The 17220-nt window shown below is 41.6% G+C and overlaps 1 protein-coding gene across 6 annotated transcripts in view; it reads left to right on the top strand.

Moving 5' to 3' along the window:
* The window catches only part of atad2b (ATPase family AAA domain containing 2B), a 65971-nt gene that overhangs the window by 3343 nt on the left and 45408 nt on the right, over positions 1–17220 (top strand). For 5 of the 6 annotated variants that reach the window (XR_003834606.1, XR_003834605.1, XM_029462891.1 and 2 more), the window contains 17 exons: positions 252–351; positions 458–587; positions 760–903; positions 1054–1129; positions 1317–1418; positions 1541–1652; positions 1815–1930; positions 2140–2314; positions 2604–2692; positions 4422–4581; positions 6433–6523; positions 6751–7062; positions 7684–7834; positions 8849–9035; positions 9753–9938; positions 15629–15764; positions 16977–17170. Coding sequence is in view for 4 of the 6 variants with exons in the window: in XM_029462891.1 (XP_029318751.1) it covers positions 252–351; positions 458–587; positions 760–903; positions 1054–1129; positions 1317–1418; positions 1541–1652; positions 1815–1930; positions 2140–2314; positions 2604–2692; positions 4422–4581; positions 6433–6523; positions 6751–7062; positions 7684–7834; positions 8849–9035; positions 9753–9938; positions 15629–15764; positions 16977–17170 (2461 nt within the window). In the remaining 2 variants the exon portion in view is untranslated. Of the gene's footprint in view, positions 1–251; positions 352–440; positions 588–759; positions 904–1053; positions 1130–1316; positions 1419–1540; positions 1653–1814; positions 1931–2139; positions 2315–2603; positions 2693–4421; positions 4582–6432; positions 6524–6750; positions 7063–7683; positions 7835–8848; positions 9036–9752; positions 9939–15628; positions 15765–16976; positions 17171–17220 lie in introns of those variants that run through there. The other variant, XM_029462892.1, reaches the window with a different exon arrangement.

The raw sequence follows: 17220 nt of genomic DNA, 5'->3' as shown, positions 1-17220 counted from the left end.
TATAATGTAATGCTCACTGACTGACAAGAAAGAAGGCTCTACTAAGGGGTCACCGACAGATGGTTAGACTCATCACTTTTCAGGGGGCAGCCCTACTTTACCATCATAGTAATTCTTTAGAACAAGAAAAAGAAAAACATCACTGTCCAAAACTGCACTGTAGATCACCTGCCTCTGTAAGACAAGAATTATTTACCCATGTTTCTCTTCAGTTTGTTATATCCTGTTGTGTTCTGTGTATGTGTTTGCAGCACTGCTGAGGCTGTCCTTCAGGAAATGGACAACATCAGCAGCATCAGGCAGAACCGTGAGGTGGAGCGACTTCGCATGTGGACTGGAGACACTGAGGAGGTATGTGTGGCTCTGCTGTAACACAAAACCCAGAGCTAGAAAAGCACAGTACCACTGCCTGATGATCTAATCTGAGTGATAGTGTAAAGGCCCTTTTTTCCCCCAGGAAAACATGGACATGTATTCCCGGGTGAAGCGCAGGAAATCCATGCGCAGGAGCACTTTCAGCATGCCTACACACCACAAAGTCATGAGTAAAACTGAGCAGGAGGATGAAGAGGAGGAAGTGACTGAAGGTCAGTTTCCTCTTAATGTTGTACTCATGAATCAGTGGAGCGAGATCATGAAAACTTAATAAACCACCTCAGCTTTAACAGAATTCATTGCTTAGTGTTCTTGGAATGAATATTTTAAAAGCTCAAATGTGGTCGTATCTGAAGTTTGAAAACTGCATTTTGTGACTTTCAGATTCTCACGGGGAGGAAGAGGAGCAGGATGCAGAGGATGAAGGGGATGAAGGGGATGAAGCAGAAGAAGCAGGAGAGGAAAATGACAGACGGTACAACCTGAGGCAGCGAAAGACGGTGCAGAGATATGAGGCACCACCTATTGGTAATTGCTTTATACATGATTTATTTTAATATATCAAACCTTTCTACATTGTCTATTTATTGAACGATTTACTCTGTTTAATCATGTTTCAAACTATTTTAAGAGGCCTGGTGTGTGTGTGTGTGTGTCGCTTTGTGTTTGCTTTCTCAGAGCCTGTGAACAGAAAACAGAGCAACCCCTCACTTTTTGACACCCACAGATCCCCAGCAAGAAGAAGCCATATAAGGTTGGTAGAAACGTGAAAGATCTGATGCTATGTGCGTCATATTGTACGACTCCTAAGTAGCCTTTTCACTACCCATACGAATGCGCTCAGAGCTGTGGTCTTTCATTGGTTTCATTGGTCTCTGCTGATTCAGAAATGTGACTGTATAATGGTGTAATACTGAATCTGGATGGTTACACTTCTCCAGAGTGAAGAAACATGCCATTCACAGCAGTGACACCACCTCGTCTTCTGATGAAGAGCGGTTTGAGCGGAGAAAAAGCAAGAGCATGACCCGGGCCAGGAACAGGTGATGACTGCTGCTTTCTTTCTTCTACCATATTATCTTCCTCTGTTTTGATCCAAACACTATAAAATAATGGAGATCTAGGACTATTAACCTACATGCTAATCCTATTTTCTTTCCCACAGATGTTTGCCAATGAACCTGAACGCAGAGGATCTGTCTAGTGGGGTGCTGCGTGATCGGGTGAAAGTGGGTGCTAGCTTGGCTGATGTGGATCCCATGAACCTTGATAGCTCAGTGAGTGGAAATGCTAAGACAATACCCCAAAAAACTTTTAAAGCAGCACAATTTTAATCTTAACATTTAGAAGTGTTCAAATGTTTTACAAGCCAATTGCCTTTTGAACGGAGATCTTCAGTATTTGTAGGTGAACGTTACAAATGTGTGTTTTCTCCTCAGGTGAAGTTTGACAATGTGGGTGGCCTCCGTAATCACATTCAGTCCCTAAAGGAGATGGTAGTGTTCCCACTGCTTTATCCTGAGATCTTTGAGAGGTTTAAGATTCAGCCTCCCAGGTGAGAAGAACTCAGATGTGATTATGTTTGTTTATTTCAAGAAAGTCACTTTATTCGGTTTTCAATTTTGTTGTGTTTTCTGACGGGTTTGATGGAAAATCAGATTGTATTAAAATCACAGATATGTTGTTAACTTTCAGGAAGCCATTTTTAGGATTGTTTATCAAATAAACACGGTTTCCATTTCCCATCTCCCTTCCCTTTTTTAGAGGGTGTTTGTTCTATGGCCCTCCCGGGACAGGAAAGACTCTGGTAGCACGGGCGCTTGCCAATGAGTGTAGCCAGGGAGACAGGAAGGTTTCCTTCTTTATGAGGAAAGGTGCCGACTGCCTCAGCAAGTGGGTTGGTGAATCAGAACGCCAGCTCCGCCTGCTCTTCGACCAGGTAAAACACCTCGGCAACACACTGTTATTATTGGACACTATCCTTGTAACCATAGCTTCAGCCACTTGACCTGAATTTACTTCATGATGTAAATAGAAAATTGGTGGCTGCTGGTTGAATATTTTCAGTTCAGTCATTGTATCTTAATATATAGATCATATTGCTTTCCAGAAAAATGTCCTTTTTATTTAAGTAAACTGTAACCCATCCAGCTTAAACATGTCTTTTTAATAAGCATAATGTTATTTTTTCCCGGTTTGACCATGGCCATGTGTGTGCTTTTGATCAGGCTTACCTGATGAGGCCATCCATAATATTCTTTGATGAGATTGATGGTTTGGCTCCTGTTCGCTCTAGCAGGCAAGACCAGATACACAGGTAAGTCTTATTAATAAACCCTAACTGTAACCTCCCACAGAAGAGACGTGCAGCTTTTAACTTTATTACTTTTCATTACTTCTTTACATATTGGCAAGTCTGATCTGCAGGTCTAAAGTTGCTGGTGCCTTCCTTGCCAATAGGTGGTGCAGGTTTTCTTGAAACTGCAGCTTCAAAACTACTGACACTGCAGCTTTAGAATGAAATAGTCTAGATTTGGATTTGGGTGCTTTACATCAGTGACACTTTAGTCCATATGCGTTTGTTTATTTGGCATTGAATAGCCATAGCAATAGAACATCAGAAATCATAAGATTTTCAATTCTGAGTCAGACCTTTTCATTATGAACTGCAGGTGAGGAAGTATCCGATTATGCAAACAAAGCTTGCAGTTCATCCTTGTGGAAAATTGAATATTTGTAACTGAAATGTAGTTCTGGACCAAAGTTTATTCTAAACATGAAACGTGCTAATGCTTGAGTTTATAGATGCTCGCCTCTTTCTGCCCTGCTGGGTAAATGCATGCATGTTGGAGCTCTAGTCAACACTTTAATAGAAGAGTTTATATTTTTGCACGAGGCTACTTTGTTCAATATGCGTGTTTGATAGATCAGGTCTGTGTTCTATGTGCAATAATGTCTTGCCTTTTATATTATAGTACTGACTGATGATTATATTATAGTACTGACTAATGATTATATTATAGTACTGACTGATTATATTATAGTACTGACTGATGAGTATATTATATTATAGTACTGACTGATGAGTATATTATATTATAGTACTGACTGATGAGTATATTATATTATAGTACTGACTGATGAGTATATTATATTATAGTACTGACTGATGATTATATTATAGTACTGACTGATGATTATATTATAGTACTGACTGATGATTATATTATAGTACTGACTGATGATTATATTATAGTACTGACTGATAAGTATATTATATTATAGTACTGACTGATGAGTATATTATATTATAGTACTGACTGATGGTTATATTATAGTACTGACTGATGATTATATTATAGTACTGACTGATGATTATATTATAGTACTGACTGATGAGTATATTATAGTACTGACTGATGAGTATATTATAGTACTGACTGATGAGTATATTATATTATAGTACTGACTGATGATTATATTATAGTACTGACTGATGATTATATTATAGTACTGACTGATGATTATATTATAGTACTGACTGATAAGTATATTATATTATAGTACTGACTGATGAGTATATTATATTATAGTACTGACTGATGGTTATATTATAGTACTGACTGATGATTATATTATAGTACTGACTGATGATTATATTATAGTACTGACTGATGAGTATATTATAGTACTGACTGATGAGTATATTATATTATAGTACTGACTGATTATTATATTATAGTACTGACTGATGATTATATTATAGTACTGACTGATGAGTATATTATAGTACTGACTGATGAGTATATTATATTATAGTACTGACTGATGATTATATTATAGTACTGACTGATGATTATATTATAGTACTGACTGATGAGTATATTATATTATAGTACTGACTGAGTATATTATATTATAGTACTGACTGATGAGTATATTATATTATAGTACTGGCTCATGAGTCTTGTCAATATCGTCCCAATAAAGTATTTGTGTTCTGGTGTCTGCATGTGTGCTTACATTCTGTCCTTCACTCTGTCCAGTTCTATTGTTTCCACTCTGCTGGCTTTGATGGACGGCTTGGACAGTCGTGGGGAGATAGTGGTCATTGGTGCTACAAACAGACTTGACTCTATCGACCCGGCACTCAGGAGGCCCGGACGCTTTGACCGGGAGTTTCTGTTCAACCTGCCCGACAAGAAGGTGAGACAGAGTGACCCATCAATATCGTGTACAGCAGACACATGTTCATTGAGATAACCACACATGTAAAGTCTTGTTTTCACTGCACAGTAGATGCATGGCATTCACTTTCCATTTGTATACCTACAAAGATTTCATATTGCACATAAAAGTCCTAAAGTGTTTCCTAAGCAGGGCTCCAGACTTACACCAGGAGCACTGCTGCTCCCTACTGAACATTTCAGGTGCACCTTTTTAAATTGACATGGAATGCAACACATTCATAGTTTTTCGATCTTAACTGTATTACTGATAAAGCTTTGGTAATACATATACATAAACAATGTGCTGTTTTATTTTTAAAGGAAAATGTATTTTTCAAACATACATGCCAAATAATAAATGAAAAAATGTAAACTTAAGGTTTGTGGTCAGTAGCCTACATTACTGTCTTTACAGCACAATAAAACAAGTTACCAAGAGATTAGTAGATTCCTGCCTTTGAAATTCTGTTGGTCCAACCACGACCCAGTTTTGTTCCGTATGGCTTCACACCACACGGGACTGTTTCATGACTAGAGCGTTTTCCCTGATGTTTTGGTTGATGTGGCTAGTAAGTAGGCTACATAGTTAAATGTTTTCTTTTTTTGTCTGTTTTAAATGTGTTTTATTGTTTGTTTTTTTTCTACTTTTTTTTAGCTGTAGCCTCCTGACAAATGTAATACTTTCTAAAAGTATATAATAAAGTCCAGTTATGAAGTATTTCGTATCTATATTTCACATATTTGCAAGTCGCACTGGTGCTCCTAGTTATAAACTGGAGTAGCACAAATAGGTCGCAAAATGCGACTACGTGATTGCAATCTGGAGTCCTGCTAAGATGTTGTTTCACCACAGACTCTGTATCTCCTGGCCAACTGTGAGATAACTGAATGCAAAATTGTGACTAAGCACTTAGTGTAGATCCAATGCTGGATCCACAAGCACAGCCAGCTGGAGACACAATATAATGCAGAAGTGATTGGTGTTTCACTCATAAAAGTTGTGCGTTGAATTAGTACACGCAGCCCCCTGGTTATTTAGAGTCCCCTCAACGGTTTTGTCCTTGGTGTTGGATGCTTTGATCCATCAAGCAAGTGGCAAAGCAGATGCTCATTAGTTTTCTTGAAAATTAAAAAAGAAAATCAATTTTAGAAGAATTATTGCTATGCAGATTGGATTGCTTTAATCTTGCACTGAGGGAAACTTGTCCTTTTTCCCTGCTACACACAAAAAATGTTGTATGTTTTGTAACAGCCAGTCAAAGCCTAAAATTCAGGCCATTGCTCGTGAAACTCGCCAGTACTGAGCTGATTTAAAAACCTCACTCTTGTGCAAATAGGGATCTTCTTTACACATTGAAGTTCTGCTCCCTCCTGGTTTTTCCCAAGATGGAAACCAGGAAATCTGGCACAGTTGTGTCTTTAGAACAGAAAGGGAGATATGATGAAGATGATGAAAGTTGTTGCCCTTGATCCACAAAAAAGTCCACTTTGTTCTTAATGTCTGCTCATGAAAGCAGAGTCCTGTGGAGACGATTGGATGAAAGGCATATTGTGCTGAAATTTCAATTATGATGATGTGATTTCCTCGGTATAATTGTCATGCTTTTCCTTTCGTTTATCCTATCTCATCCATCTTCAATGTGTCATTTAAGTGACACATTAAATCATTTAATTTACATTGTTTGTTAGTAGCCACTGTGGCAGTTGAACTTGCCAGTGTTTTTTGACATGTTGTTCTCATTAGGCTATGCAGGACTTGTGCCCCCTCATCTATTGACTCTGCAATTTTTGTTTTTCTTTGTGTCTGTTTTCCTTTGTCCACCCCAAGGCCAGAAAGCACATCTTGGAGATTCACACACGGGAATGGAATCCCAAATTGTCTGAGCCATTTGTAGATGAAATTGCAGAAAAATGTGTCGGTAAGAGAGACACCTGTGTATAAAACTGTATGCCATCTTTGCTCTAAAAATAATAGTTATCACATGCCAATGTGGACCCAACATCAAGCAAAGCATTTTTGAAAATTCGTCTTTATTTAATCCGCTGACATTCCTGTTCTCTTTGCCATTTTCAAACAACCTTGATAAAGCCAAATTTTAGGCACACGAATGATTCACTAACCTTTGTGTGTCTGGCTTGCTCCCAGGCTACTGCGGTGCTGACATCAAAGCACTTTGCACAGAGACAGCCTTGGCTGCGTTGCGCCGCCGCTACCCCCAGATCTATGGCAGCAGCGTCAAACTGAACCTGGATGTCATGTCCATCGTCCTGGGGCCCTGCGACTTCAGCAAGGCTATCAGAACAATCGTCCCAGCCTCCCAGAGGGCCCTGGCTCCCCCTGGCCGAGCCCTGTCCCCCACCCTCAGGCCCCTGCTGGCCAGCTCTTTCTCCTTGGTGCTGAAAGCTTTGCTCAGAGTCTTCCCCCATGCTCAGTGTACTGATGGGGACAACACACACGGTAGGGATGTGGGACCCAGGTGCCTATGGTTTAATTTGTTTCATTTTCCTACTGCTGGTTGTTGCTTCTCCCACCTTGACTCTTTTCTCCCCTGCCACCTGTTTCACTTGTTAGTGCACTTTTCCTTCTGGCACTTTGTAGTATTTTATTATTTGCTTCTCCTTTCCCCACCTTGTTAAAGTGCTTTGTATCACCCTCACACACTGAACATAAAGTGTGTGATAAAGTATATTCCCCCTGAGAATGCAGAGTTGATAGCACAGAGTTTGGATGACCAGTCATCCTGCTTGCAGTGACTCAGTCAACACAAGTGTTCAGGGCAGATTAGCCACAATGCAGCACTTGAGTGGGAGATTGCTTTTGGGAGTTGCACCCAATAATGACATGTTTCCCAGAGGGCTGTGTCGCTTTAAAATGCCCATTACATCTCGCCTAATAAGTCAGCTCTCACTTTCTTCAGTGAAATGACCACATTCATGTCAGTGATAGGGCTGCTCTGAGGATTAAACTTTGTTGAAACAAACTTTTAAGTGCATTTGCCACCATTGTCCTAAAACAAAACTTGAGTATTGAGTTGCTACATGAACGTGGTTGTTTAAGCAGTGTGCCTCTCTTTGCTAGGCGGTGACAATCAGCTGCTTGAAGAGGATTTGTACAGCGACGATGACAATGAGGAACGCTCTGCTTCCATCTATGAAGTCCAGCCTGCTGCATTTCCAAAGAGTCATCTCTCCTCTTCTGCAACGCACACACCCTTCCTCCATTTCTCCTTGTGAGTCCATAATAAAAGAATAAAGTTTTCATAGGCACCGAGTGATAACGGTGCTACGTGTAAGAAAGTAAATGTGTTGCATTTAAAGTGGCATGTTTACTACTAAAAACAGACACAGGAAAACTATTGTTTTGTTCAATATATTTTCATATATGATGAGTACAGTTTTCATCCTAGTAGAAGAAAACCTCTTATTTAAGTTATAACATATTATTTCCCATACAATCCATCAAAAAGTTGGACTGTATAATGAGAGGAACGAGCAACAAATATTTTCTCCAAAGGCAGCGTCGGAGACAAACATCAGAGGAGAGGAGGAAAGTGAAAAGGCTTTTTACAGGCTCCTCATTCCCTGGTCACACATTGATGAACCATATGAGCTGTTATCAAGCTTTGAGTTTTTTTTATAGTACAGAAGGTTAGAACTTTGTTCTACTATAGAGGTGTGTAGGGCATACGAAGGTAAAACCCCTCAAGGCAAATGTGTAGATGTATAGATATAGAAAGTGTTTTATTGTTTAGGCACCAAACTTAATGCACTTAATGCCAATATGCTCTCTGACTTATCAGAGTGCTCTCAAAGCCAGGGTTTGTTTCTTTGTTAGCTAACACCGGTGCCACAGTGGTAGACTACATCACTTGACGAGGGGTTGCTTTCACTTGAGTTCAATGTTGTTCAAAAGAGGGAAATCAATCCTTATTGTATTTATTATTTTGTTTAGAGATGTTCAATGTTGTCCTTGAAACTGACAGAAAACAGGGTGCAAAGATATCTAGAATGTTGCTAGTATTGTCAACATGTACTGAGGTGGTTTCACAGTAAGGGCATTTCAGTGCCATTTACTATAAATATGCTTTTATAGTGAAGCACGAGCAGGGTTTTCAGATGGTATCAACTGCAGCTTTACGCTGCAACATTAGCTTACTGAAGCAAAGGAACAAGACTGAACTGAAAACAATAGGTCCTCAGTACATAGGACACTATGCTTACTATGAACTCTCTTCTGCTTCTAGCTCTGCCCTCCAACAGCCCACAGCATACCGGCCTCGGCTGATGTTGGCCGGGCCCCCGGGCTCAGGACAGAGCTCCCACTTGGCCCCTGCCTTGCTGCACCACCTAGACAAGCTGCCGGTGCACCGCCTGGATTTGCCAACTCTCTACTCGGTCAGCGCTAAGACGCCAGAGGAGTCCTGTGCTCAGGTAAAACGCACACAGATGCAAACAAGCTGTTTGCACAGCGTTTAAGTTTAATGCTAACTTTTCTTTAATTCATTCAGATTTAAGCAAAAATGGGCTTCATTTAGGAAGTGATATAAGAACACATTTTCTCTTGGAGTAATCACAGGATTAGCCCATTGATCTCAATTAAGACAGTGTTTCCCCTACCATTGCGTTTGGAGGGTGTACCGCTCACCCAATGGGTCCCCCCACCCCCTTTGAAAGAAAGAAAGAAGAAAGAAGTTTATATGTACTCGTTTCAATTCAGCCCGGTGTGAGAGTCTTTACTGAGTTTACGCTCATTTACTTTTGCGCTAGTTTCTCTCCTCCTGTGTTTCCTGTGGGGCAAAGAGACGACATTCAAACACTTTGGCCGTCCTCTACCAGCAATAACTCCCTACCAAGATTAGCTGCTCTGTTTCAACAATGCTAGGCTGAAAGAAAACGTGCTGGCTGAAATTCGAACGCTGTGTTAATTCGGGAGATTCAGTGACAAGTAAAGGTAGAAGAGCTAAGAGTAAGTAAAAGTGTAATGCCATAAACTTAAGCTCGTAGTAGTGATTCGCAGGGTTAAGAACATTTGGTGCATCTGAAGTTGACTTTTCTTATTTTTCTTCTTGACAAATAAATCAAAGAATGAAGAGAATTTTGATGCATTGTGTGTGTGTGTGTGTGTGTGTGTGTGTGTGTGTTTTGCAGGTTTTCCGCGAGGCCCGCCGGAGTGTGCCCAGTGTGGTGTTCATGCCGCATATCTCAGAGTGGTGGGAGACAGTGAGTGACACTGTGAAGAGCACTTTCCTTACCCTGCTGCAGGACGTGCCCTCTTTCAGCCCTGTCCTTATCCTTGCCACTGCTGAGACTCACTACTCACAGCTGTCAGACGAGGTAGGAACACAAAGTACACACAGCTGAGCTGACATTTTCAGATTTACCTGGATGCCTGTCCCATGTTATTTTGTGATTACATATTGCTGTTGATGGAATTGCTTCCTTTATGCGAGAGAGGAGAGTGTTACCCTGATGTCTTATTTATACAGTATTGGAGGCTAAAGCGAGAGGGTTTTTTCTTTCTCTCATACTCGGGAGCGCTAGTGCAGACACACACAGGGTGTCAGAGTCAAGGTCATCTTCTCCCACTGAGTTTTTTATCTACTTTGGCTCCATCTCTCTTTTCTTGTCATTTATCCCGCTGCCCACTTTTCACCACAGGTATCCCCACCCCTGCTCCTTCATCCCTTCCTCTTTTATTATTCTCTTTTTGAATAGCCAAAGCAGAGTCAGACCACCCGTTGCAGGTTAGGTCCTCTCTAGTCAGGCAACAGAAGGGCTTGAATTAGGTCTGGGGGTTGGTAGGCCCATGTCTTCACCCCAGGTCTGTCTCTCTCTCTCTGTGTCTGTCTCTCTCTCTGTGTCTGTCTCTCTCTCTCTCTCTCTCTCTCTCTCTGTCTTCTCTCTGTCTGTCTCTCTGTCTGTCTCTCTCTCTGTGTCGTCTCTCTCTCTCTCTCTCTCTCTCTCTCTCTCTCTCTCTCTCTGTGTCTCTCTCTCTGTGTCTGTCTCTGTCTCTCTCTCTCTCTCTCTCTCTCTGTCTGTCTCTCTCTCTCTCTCTCTCTCTCTCTCTCTGTGTCTCTCTGTGTCTCTCTCTCTGTGTCTCTCTCTCTCTGTGTGTCTCGCTCTGTCTCTGTATCTCTCAGTTGTCTTTCTTTGTATGTACATTTTTTACATTCTTTAAGGCTTTATACTTCACTTAACTTGTTGATTAACGTGCTGTGTTGAATATGAAAATGGAAGTCATCGCAACCCGGATTCACTGGAGCATTCAGCCACAGTGTCACATGGCATAGTACTGTTCATTACATACTAGGTGACTCTCTGAAACCATGTAGAATTGCATCATTATACTTGTTTATCATTTCCTTTCCTTACTTTTTTGTAGTTACATTGTAAAAAAACCCCAGTCTTTTCAAATTGTAAAGCTATGTTTAAAAGCAAACCATGATGCTTATAACACACACTGTGCCGCTGTGTGTCTTGCTCCCACCTTGGCAATGACAAATGCTTGGCATAAGTTGTCGACAAAAAGATTAACATTATTGCCAAACCCTTGTGTTAGATTACGGCCCAGTTACTTTCCCTGTTGATGTTCTCGCTGTTTGAAAAATTAATTGTAGACTGATTTCTTTGCTATCTGTAAATCTGTAGCTGCATTTGGCCCCTGAAAATCATTACTTTACTAATTTTGATATGGCTGCTGTTCAATTAATCATTGAGTCATTTCCATTAACAGTGATTCTGGTTATTTTGGAGCCCACTCTCAAGTCACTTACGCTAAAGCTTCCTATGCACTAAACGGGCTGTTTACATTTATCAATGCTTTCAGCTCTACTATAAACATTAACATGACTGATGGATTATAAAGCTAAGTAAACACAGAGAAGCTATGTGGAAGACTTTCTTTGTAATGCAGGTGTAACTTCTGTGTGGAGGTCTGTAAGGGAACATAACTAGTAGTTTTTCCCCCAGGTTGTCCAGAGAGAGAGTATGATTTGCAGACTATTTGCTGAATGAGTGAACTTTTGCTGATGTTGAGCATTTGTGTTCTCTATTAATTGGACCCGTTTGTTTGTTTGTTTTATTAATTTTAATTTTTAATTAAATGGTCTTGCTTATCTCTTGTCTCAAAAGTGGCCCAGTAGTTTCTTTCAGCAAGTTTTGAGGATTTGTTTTGGTGTGTTGCATTCTATGGTGCTTTGAGTGATTTGGCGATCTCTGTGTTTTTTCACTCTGTGGCACAGAGAACACAGTGACAGCTGCTGTCTCAGCTCCAAACAGCAGCAGGGAACAGGCAGCATCCCTCCCCAGCCAAACCTGACACTACTAGCCTGGGTCTAACTACATAGCCTCCCTCCCTTAACAGCCGTTCACTCTGCTTAGACTGACTTCCTTCTCGGGGGAGGACCAATGGAAAGGGCCCAAACAATCAAATGCTGAACATTTGATTGTTGGTGTAAAGTAACTGCACTTGGAGTGAGAGATAGTGTCCCATCAGACTTTTACTTTTAATGCTGAAACACTTTTTGGGATGTTGGTCTTGATGCATCACAAGTGTATTGTAATGGCAAGTGAATGTGACCATTAGGACCTGAATATTGATGCTTAATTATTCTGTTTCAATGCTGACACGAACCACATACTGCACCAAACAGCTTTATCTTCACCAAAGTATCTGGATCTTTTACTTTTTGGTGGATTTTGTAGCACAATTTTATAATTGCTTACATTTTGCATTTATCATATTATGATCCAGGCAATTTTAATTGTAAAAATTAAACCATTTTACTGACAGCGCCGCTAACTTGCGTTCGAGCACAAAAAAAAACACGATCATTATTCAGTCCAACAATTGACATCTATCGTTTTATAAAAGCTTAAAGACATACTAAATATATTGTGAACATTAATACAGTTATTACATATGGTATGTTCTGAATTATAGAACAAAAGAAACTTCAACACTAGCTGGCAGACTGAAAGAACCTGCTGGCTGTTGAAGTAGTGACCGTGCGCTCCTCTTGAATGACTCTTAAAATTGTCGATTTTCTGACGCTTTTCTGAGTTTGGGTTGCAGTGGCATCAGGCTCGGCATGGTAGTCCACATGTCTTTCTCCCTAGCCAGATGGGATGTAATTCCTCCAGTGTGCCCTGTGGTCTTCACCTAAGTCAGTTGGCTGGAACACCTCCACAGGAGATGCAACTTGGAAGCGGCCGAATTAGATGCCCGAACCAACTCAACTGACTCCTTTCAATTTGAAGGAGCAGCAGTTCTACTCTGAGCTCCTTTTGGCCGCTTATATACGTGACTTCATTCTTTCGGTCACTAGCCAAAGCTCATGACCATAGCTGAGGGTTGGAGTGTAGATGGAGCGGTAAATCGAGTGCTTTGCCTTCAGGCTCAAACCCCCCCCATCTTACCCTCACTCAGTTGTCCTCATTTTGACTTTAGTGTTAACATTTCTGTCTGAACCTCATTATCACCATTTTTCTTATTGCAGTTCATTCATCACACTTCTTTGTGTCATCCTTTCTAGTTTATGAGAGCATTAAGTTACCATCTTTGGACAATTGTAATTCAGGAAGGTGTTTCAGCTGTAGCGGTTTTTCTTTGCATATTACATGAGTTATTCACTCGAACTGTGTTTTATTGCCATCTTGTTTTATAATAGGGATAACAAAATAAAAATTGAGATTGAGATAACAGGGCAGAGTTCGGCAGTGTGACGGAAATGTTTTTAGTTTGCTCTTAAGTCTGTTTCTGCAGTTAAGAACAATCATGCTAGCAGAACAGGTGTCCAGTTTTGTTTTGCAGTTGCTCTGCCCAGCCAGACATCCCCAATTTTCTTTGTACATTCAGCTCTCTCCTCTATACCCCCTCCCTCCTTTTCAAGCATTCATCTATCAACACATTTCTGCTCACCCTCACAGTGTCAAAACTCCTGCAGCCTTTATCATGATGAAAAATACTGCAAATCATTACCTGCTGTGTGCTACACACACTTTGGCTGTCTCTGGCTCCCCTACTGTCTTCTTTATTTTTACCCCATTCCCCCTTTTCCAGAGAGAGATGGGAGAAGAAAGAGAACAGAAGGCAATGCAGAGAGAAAGAGAGAACAAACATGTCACAGATAAGGGAGAGGATCGATGTGAGAGACAGATTGGGGGGGGAGATATAAAGTGGAAAGTAGGTGCTTAGTCAGCAGCAGGGCTTCCCGTCGGGAGAGGCCTTGAGCTCTACCACAGAAGTAAACTGGGGTCTTTGTAGCCCCCTGTAGCCCCAGTATAAATGCACACCAGAAATTAAAGTAGCTAATTAATGTGTCTGCCAATACTTTATAGTAACTTATCAAACATTTATAACAAGTAGCCAGCAATATAGTTGCAGGATAATCCTTTGCTTTATCATTTGGTTATAGACTCATGGTATCCCCCCCCCCCCCCCCCCCCCCCCCCCCCCCCCCCCCCGGCTATTTGTTTGACCAAAATAATTACTGTGACATTTAACTAACTCATAATTGTCAATTATCAGCTCATTAATATAGCAATGTCTTCTTTACAAACATCACTGACGTGTGGTGAAATTGTCATTTAGCGTAAATCAGGTAAAGGATTGGTCAAAACTAGATGCAGACGTAGATTTATCAACACATTTTGATGTTGCAATTCTTTATGCGATGATAAATGATCAGCGTTTATGCAGAAGAACCACATGGATGTCAAAGGATGAAATCATGGTTTGGGATTCAGCACAGCAGTGCTTGCATCGCCGTCATTGGACTAGTCTTGTCCTGATGTTGTGAGGTTGAGTGGGACTTTGTTACTCGGGTTATCAAATAGCAGGAATTCAGATTGAAACAGCCCCCATGTTAAAGCTGCATAGGTGGGGGTGTGTTGTTCGAGGTACCGGTGGGACCAGGAAATAAGTTATTAGGACGAGAACTATTTTATCTTTCATCACAACGATAAACAGGAGGGAAACGCCGCTCACCTTACAAAGTAATCTACCAGAAATATTGCATGTATGCAATTGGCCAGTGCATTTCCTTGTCTGATCAGCATGGCAGCAAAAGTTGAGCCAGATAAAAAAGTTTTTGCTAGACAACCCTGTGCTGGCACGGGGAGCTTACCGTGCAATGGAGGAGATTGCGTGCGCGGCGCGGGGAGATTGCGTGCGCGGCGCGGTTTCTATTTAGTTCTCCCTTCTCCTTTCTTCCGCTCTGTAGGTGTGTACGCACGTGTAGGTGTGTGTGCGCACGTGTAGGTGTGTGCGTGTGCGCACGTGTGTGTGTGTGCGCACGTGTGTGTGTGTGTCAGCTGCGAAGCCCCGCCCTTCGCAAAACTAGGCTTTAGTAATGTAGAAATAAAACATTTCATCTGTTCATGAAATCCTGAACTGCTGAGCAGTAAGCTTAGTTCCTGCTGTGCTCAGTCGCACTCTAGCTTAATGTAGTGGTTGATAAAAACAGGCACTATCAGCTACACACTGCCTATTATGTGACAAACATAAATACAGTGCTGCTTGAAAGTGTGTGAACCCCTTGAGCAGTTTAGAGTTTTCTGTTGTTTTACCATGATTTTCTTATTTTATCATCACCAGTTCAGGTTTTGTGAGATATAAGTTGGTGTTTGGATGTTAATTTAATAAGGTTATTTTACATTTTCGTATAAAAACAATGACCGCGTCGGGAGGGTTCAGCAGCACTGTAGGAGGAATCGGTACAATTCAGTGGGTGTACAAAGAATTACAATATTAATATTACAGTAGTACAAGTATTCTCAAAAACTTTAATTTACTGGGAGTCAAAATTAAGTAATGAAAGAAGTAGATTTAGTGTACTGCCCTATAAACAAAACTTAAGAAGGATGAAAGAACCTGAGACCTCCCACACAACCACTGTAGGTTTTCAACATAATAAGCACATTTGAAATGATTTGTTCTATTCTTAACTTTAATTGTGACTCATCGTAATATATGGTGGTGGAGACTGAATTCCTCTGAACATCCTGATTGTTTTTTAACACAGGTGAGAAGTATGTTCCAGAGGACCTACGGGGAGGTTGTTACTCTGTGCCCTCCAGGAGAAGAGGACAGGAGGAGCTTCTTCTATGACCTGATATTGGTCCAAGCGGCCAGGGCTCCGCCACGCCTCAGGAATCCAGGTACTTACTGTATTCACATACACATTCAGGACGAGACAGTTATGACTCATCTCTGCTGTCAGTCCTAGAGGGCAGTGTTGTCTGCATGTGATTCCTTCATTCCTAGCTCCAGTCTCAATCTTTCCCATAGTCCTTTCTGGATCCAGTGAAAGGTAGAGGAGCAGATTCTCTGAAAGATTCTCGTCCGTCCGTCCTAATTCCCATTTTGCACACTGCAGTTAAATGTTTGACATGTTAAGAATCTGTTTAATTTAATTTAAGATGGAGAAAAGAAAACGTACAGATGTAAAATATTGAGTGTGCTGCACAATTGCCGCAGTGTGAAGCCTCTATTTTCCTGGATCTCTATATCCCACCTACGTCAAAATCAGTAACCCTCATCCACCACTCCAAATACCCCCTGCCATTGCCCCAGTCCTCCGGGGTCCCTTAGCCCCACGTTCGGGTTCAATATAAGAGAACTGTCCACCCGGGCTTTCAAATGAAAATCGTGGCCAGCATTCATCTGCAGTTTCCTCATTGATGCAAGGCAGGGGTCCCCCCGTTTACTCGCCCAATGCTCTTCAGGGGTCCCTGCCTGACTAAGACGGCAGTCTGGCTTCCAGCAGAGAGGGAGGCAGAAAGGCAGGGAGAGGAATTGCTATGAGGGGCCGGCTGCTATTAGCCATAATTAGAATCAGGGTTTGGATTGCTGCTAGTGAGTGAGGCGACGCTTGATGCTGTGAAGCCTTCCTAACGATGTCGGCAGATTCCTTGGGCGAGGGCTGGCGCCTTGGGAGAGGAGGGGAGGATATCTGCTTGCCTTGCATCATCACTCTGTCATTGGCCAGAGGCTTTTCCTTAGTGTATTTCTAAACCTGTGTATGGGAAGGAGCCTTGCTGTATTATTTTTTCAGCTGCAAGAATCTTAAAAGATGTTTTTTCCTTTGGGCTAAGTATTTTCCGGTCTGTCTGCAATGATGACAAAAAGATACGGTCAAGGTTCAGGTTTGAGATTCGACAGTCTGGTTCCAACCAATGGGCTAGCTGTGTGTTTATATTTTATTTGCATAGTTGTAGTGATTTTTCCTGTTGGTGAAGCCATTGTGTTTTGTGGCTATGGGCTCTCTGGATCACTCTTGGTGTTGAGGTTTTTCAGGTCTTGTCTAAAGATGGAAGGTGTGTGAAACTTTATTTAGTTGGCAAACTCTGTTTTCGCTTCCCTCCCAACAGAGAGGTGTGAAGCGGTGCTGCCAGTGGCGGAGGCTCCAGGGCCCAGAGTCCTGTCAACAGAGGAACAGCGCCGCCTGGCTGAGCAGGAGGAGAACACACTACGGGAGCTCAGGCTCTTTCTCAGGGATGTGACCAAGCGCCTGGCCACCGACAAGCGTTTTAACATCTTCAGCAAGCCAGTTGACATTGATGAGGTAAAGAGGAATTGACCCCCACCCTGGTATGTCACTCAGTTTGACAAAGC

This window comes from Cottoperca gobio, chromosome 24 (genome assembly GCF_900634415.1).
Source record: "Cottoperca gobio chromosome 24, fCotGob3.1, whole genome shotgun sequence".
Taxonomy (NCBI): domain Eukaryota; kingdom Metazoa; phylum Chordata; class Actinopteri; order Perciformes; family Bovichtidae; genus Cottoperca; species Cottoperca gobio.
Note: the sequence above shows the minus strand (reverse complement) of the source record. Positions and strands in the feature narration are given on the sequence as shown.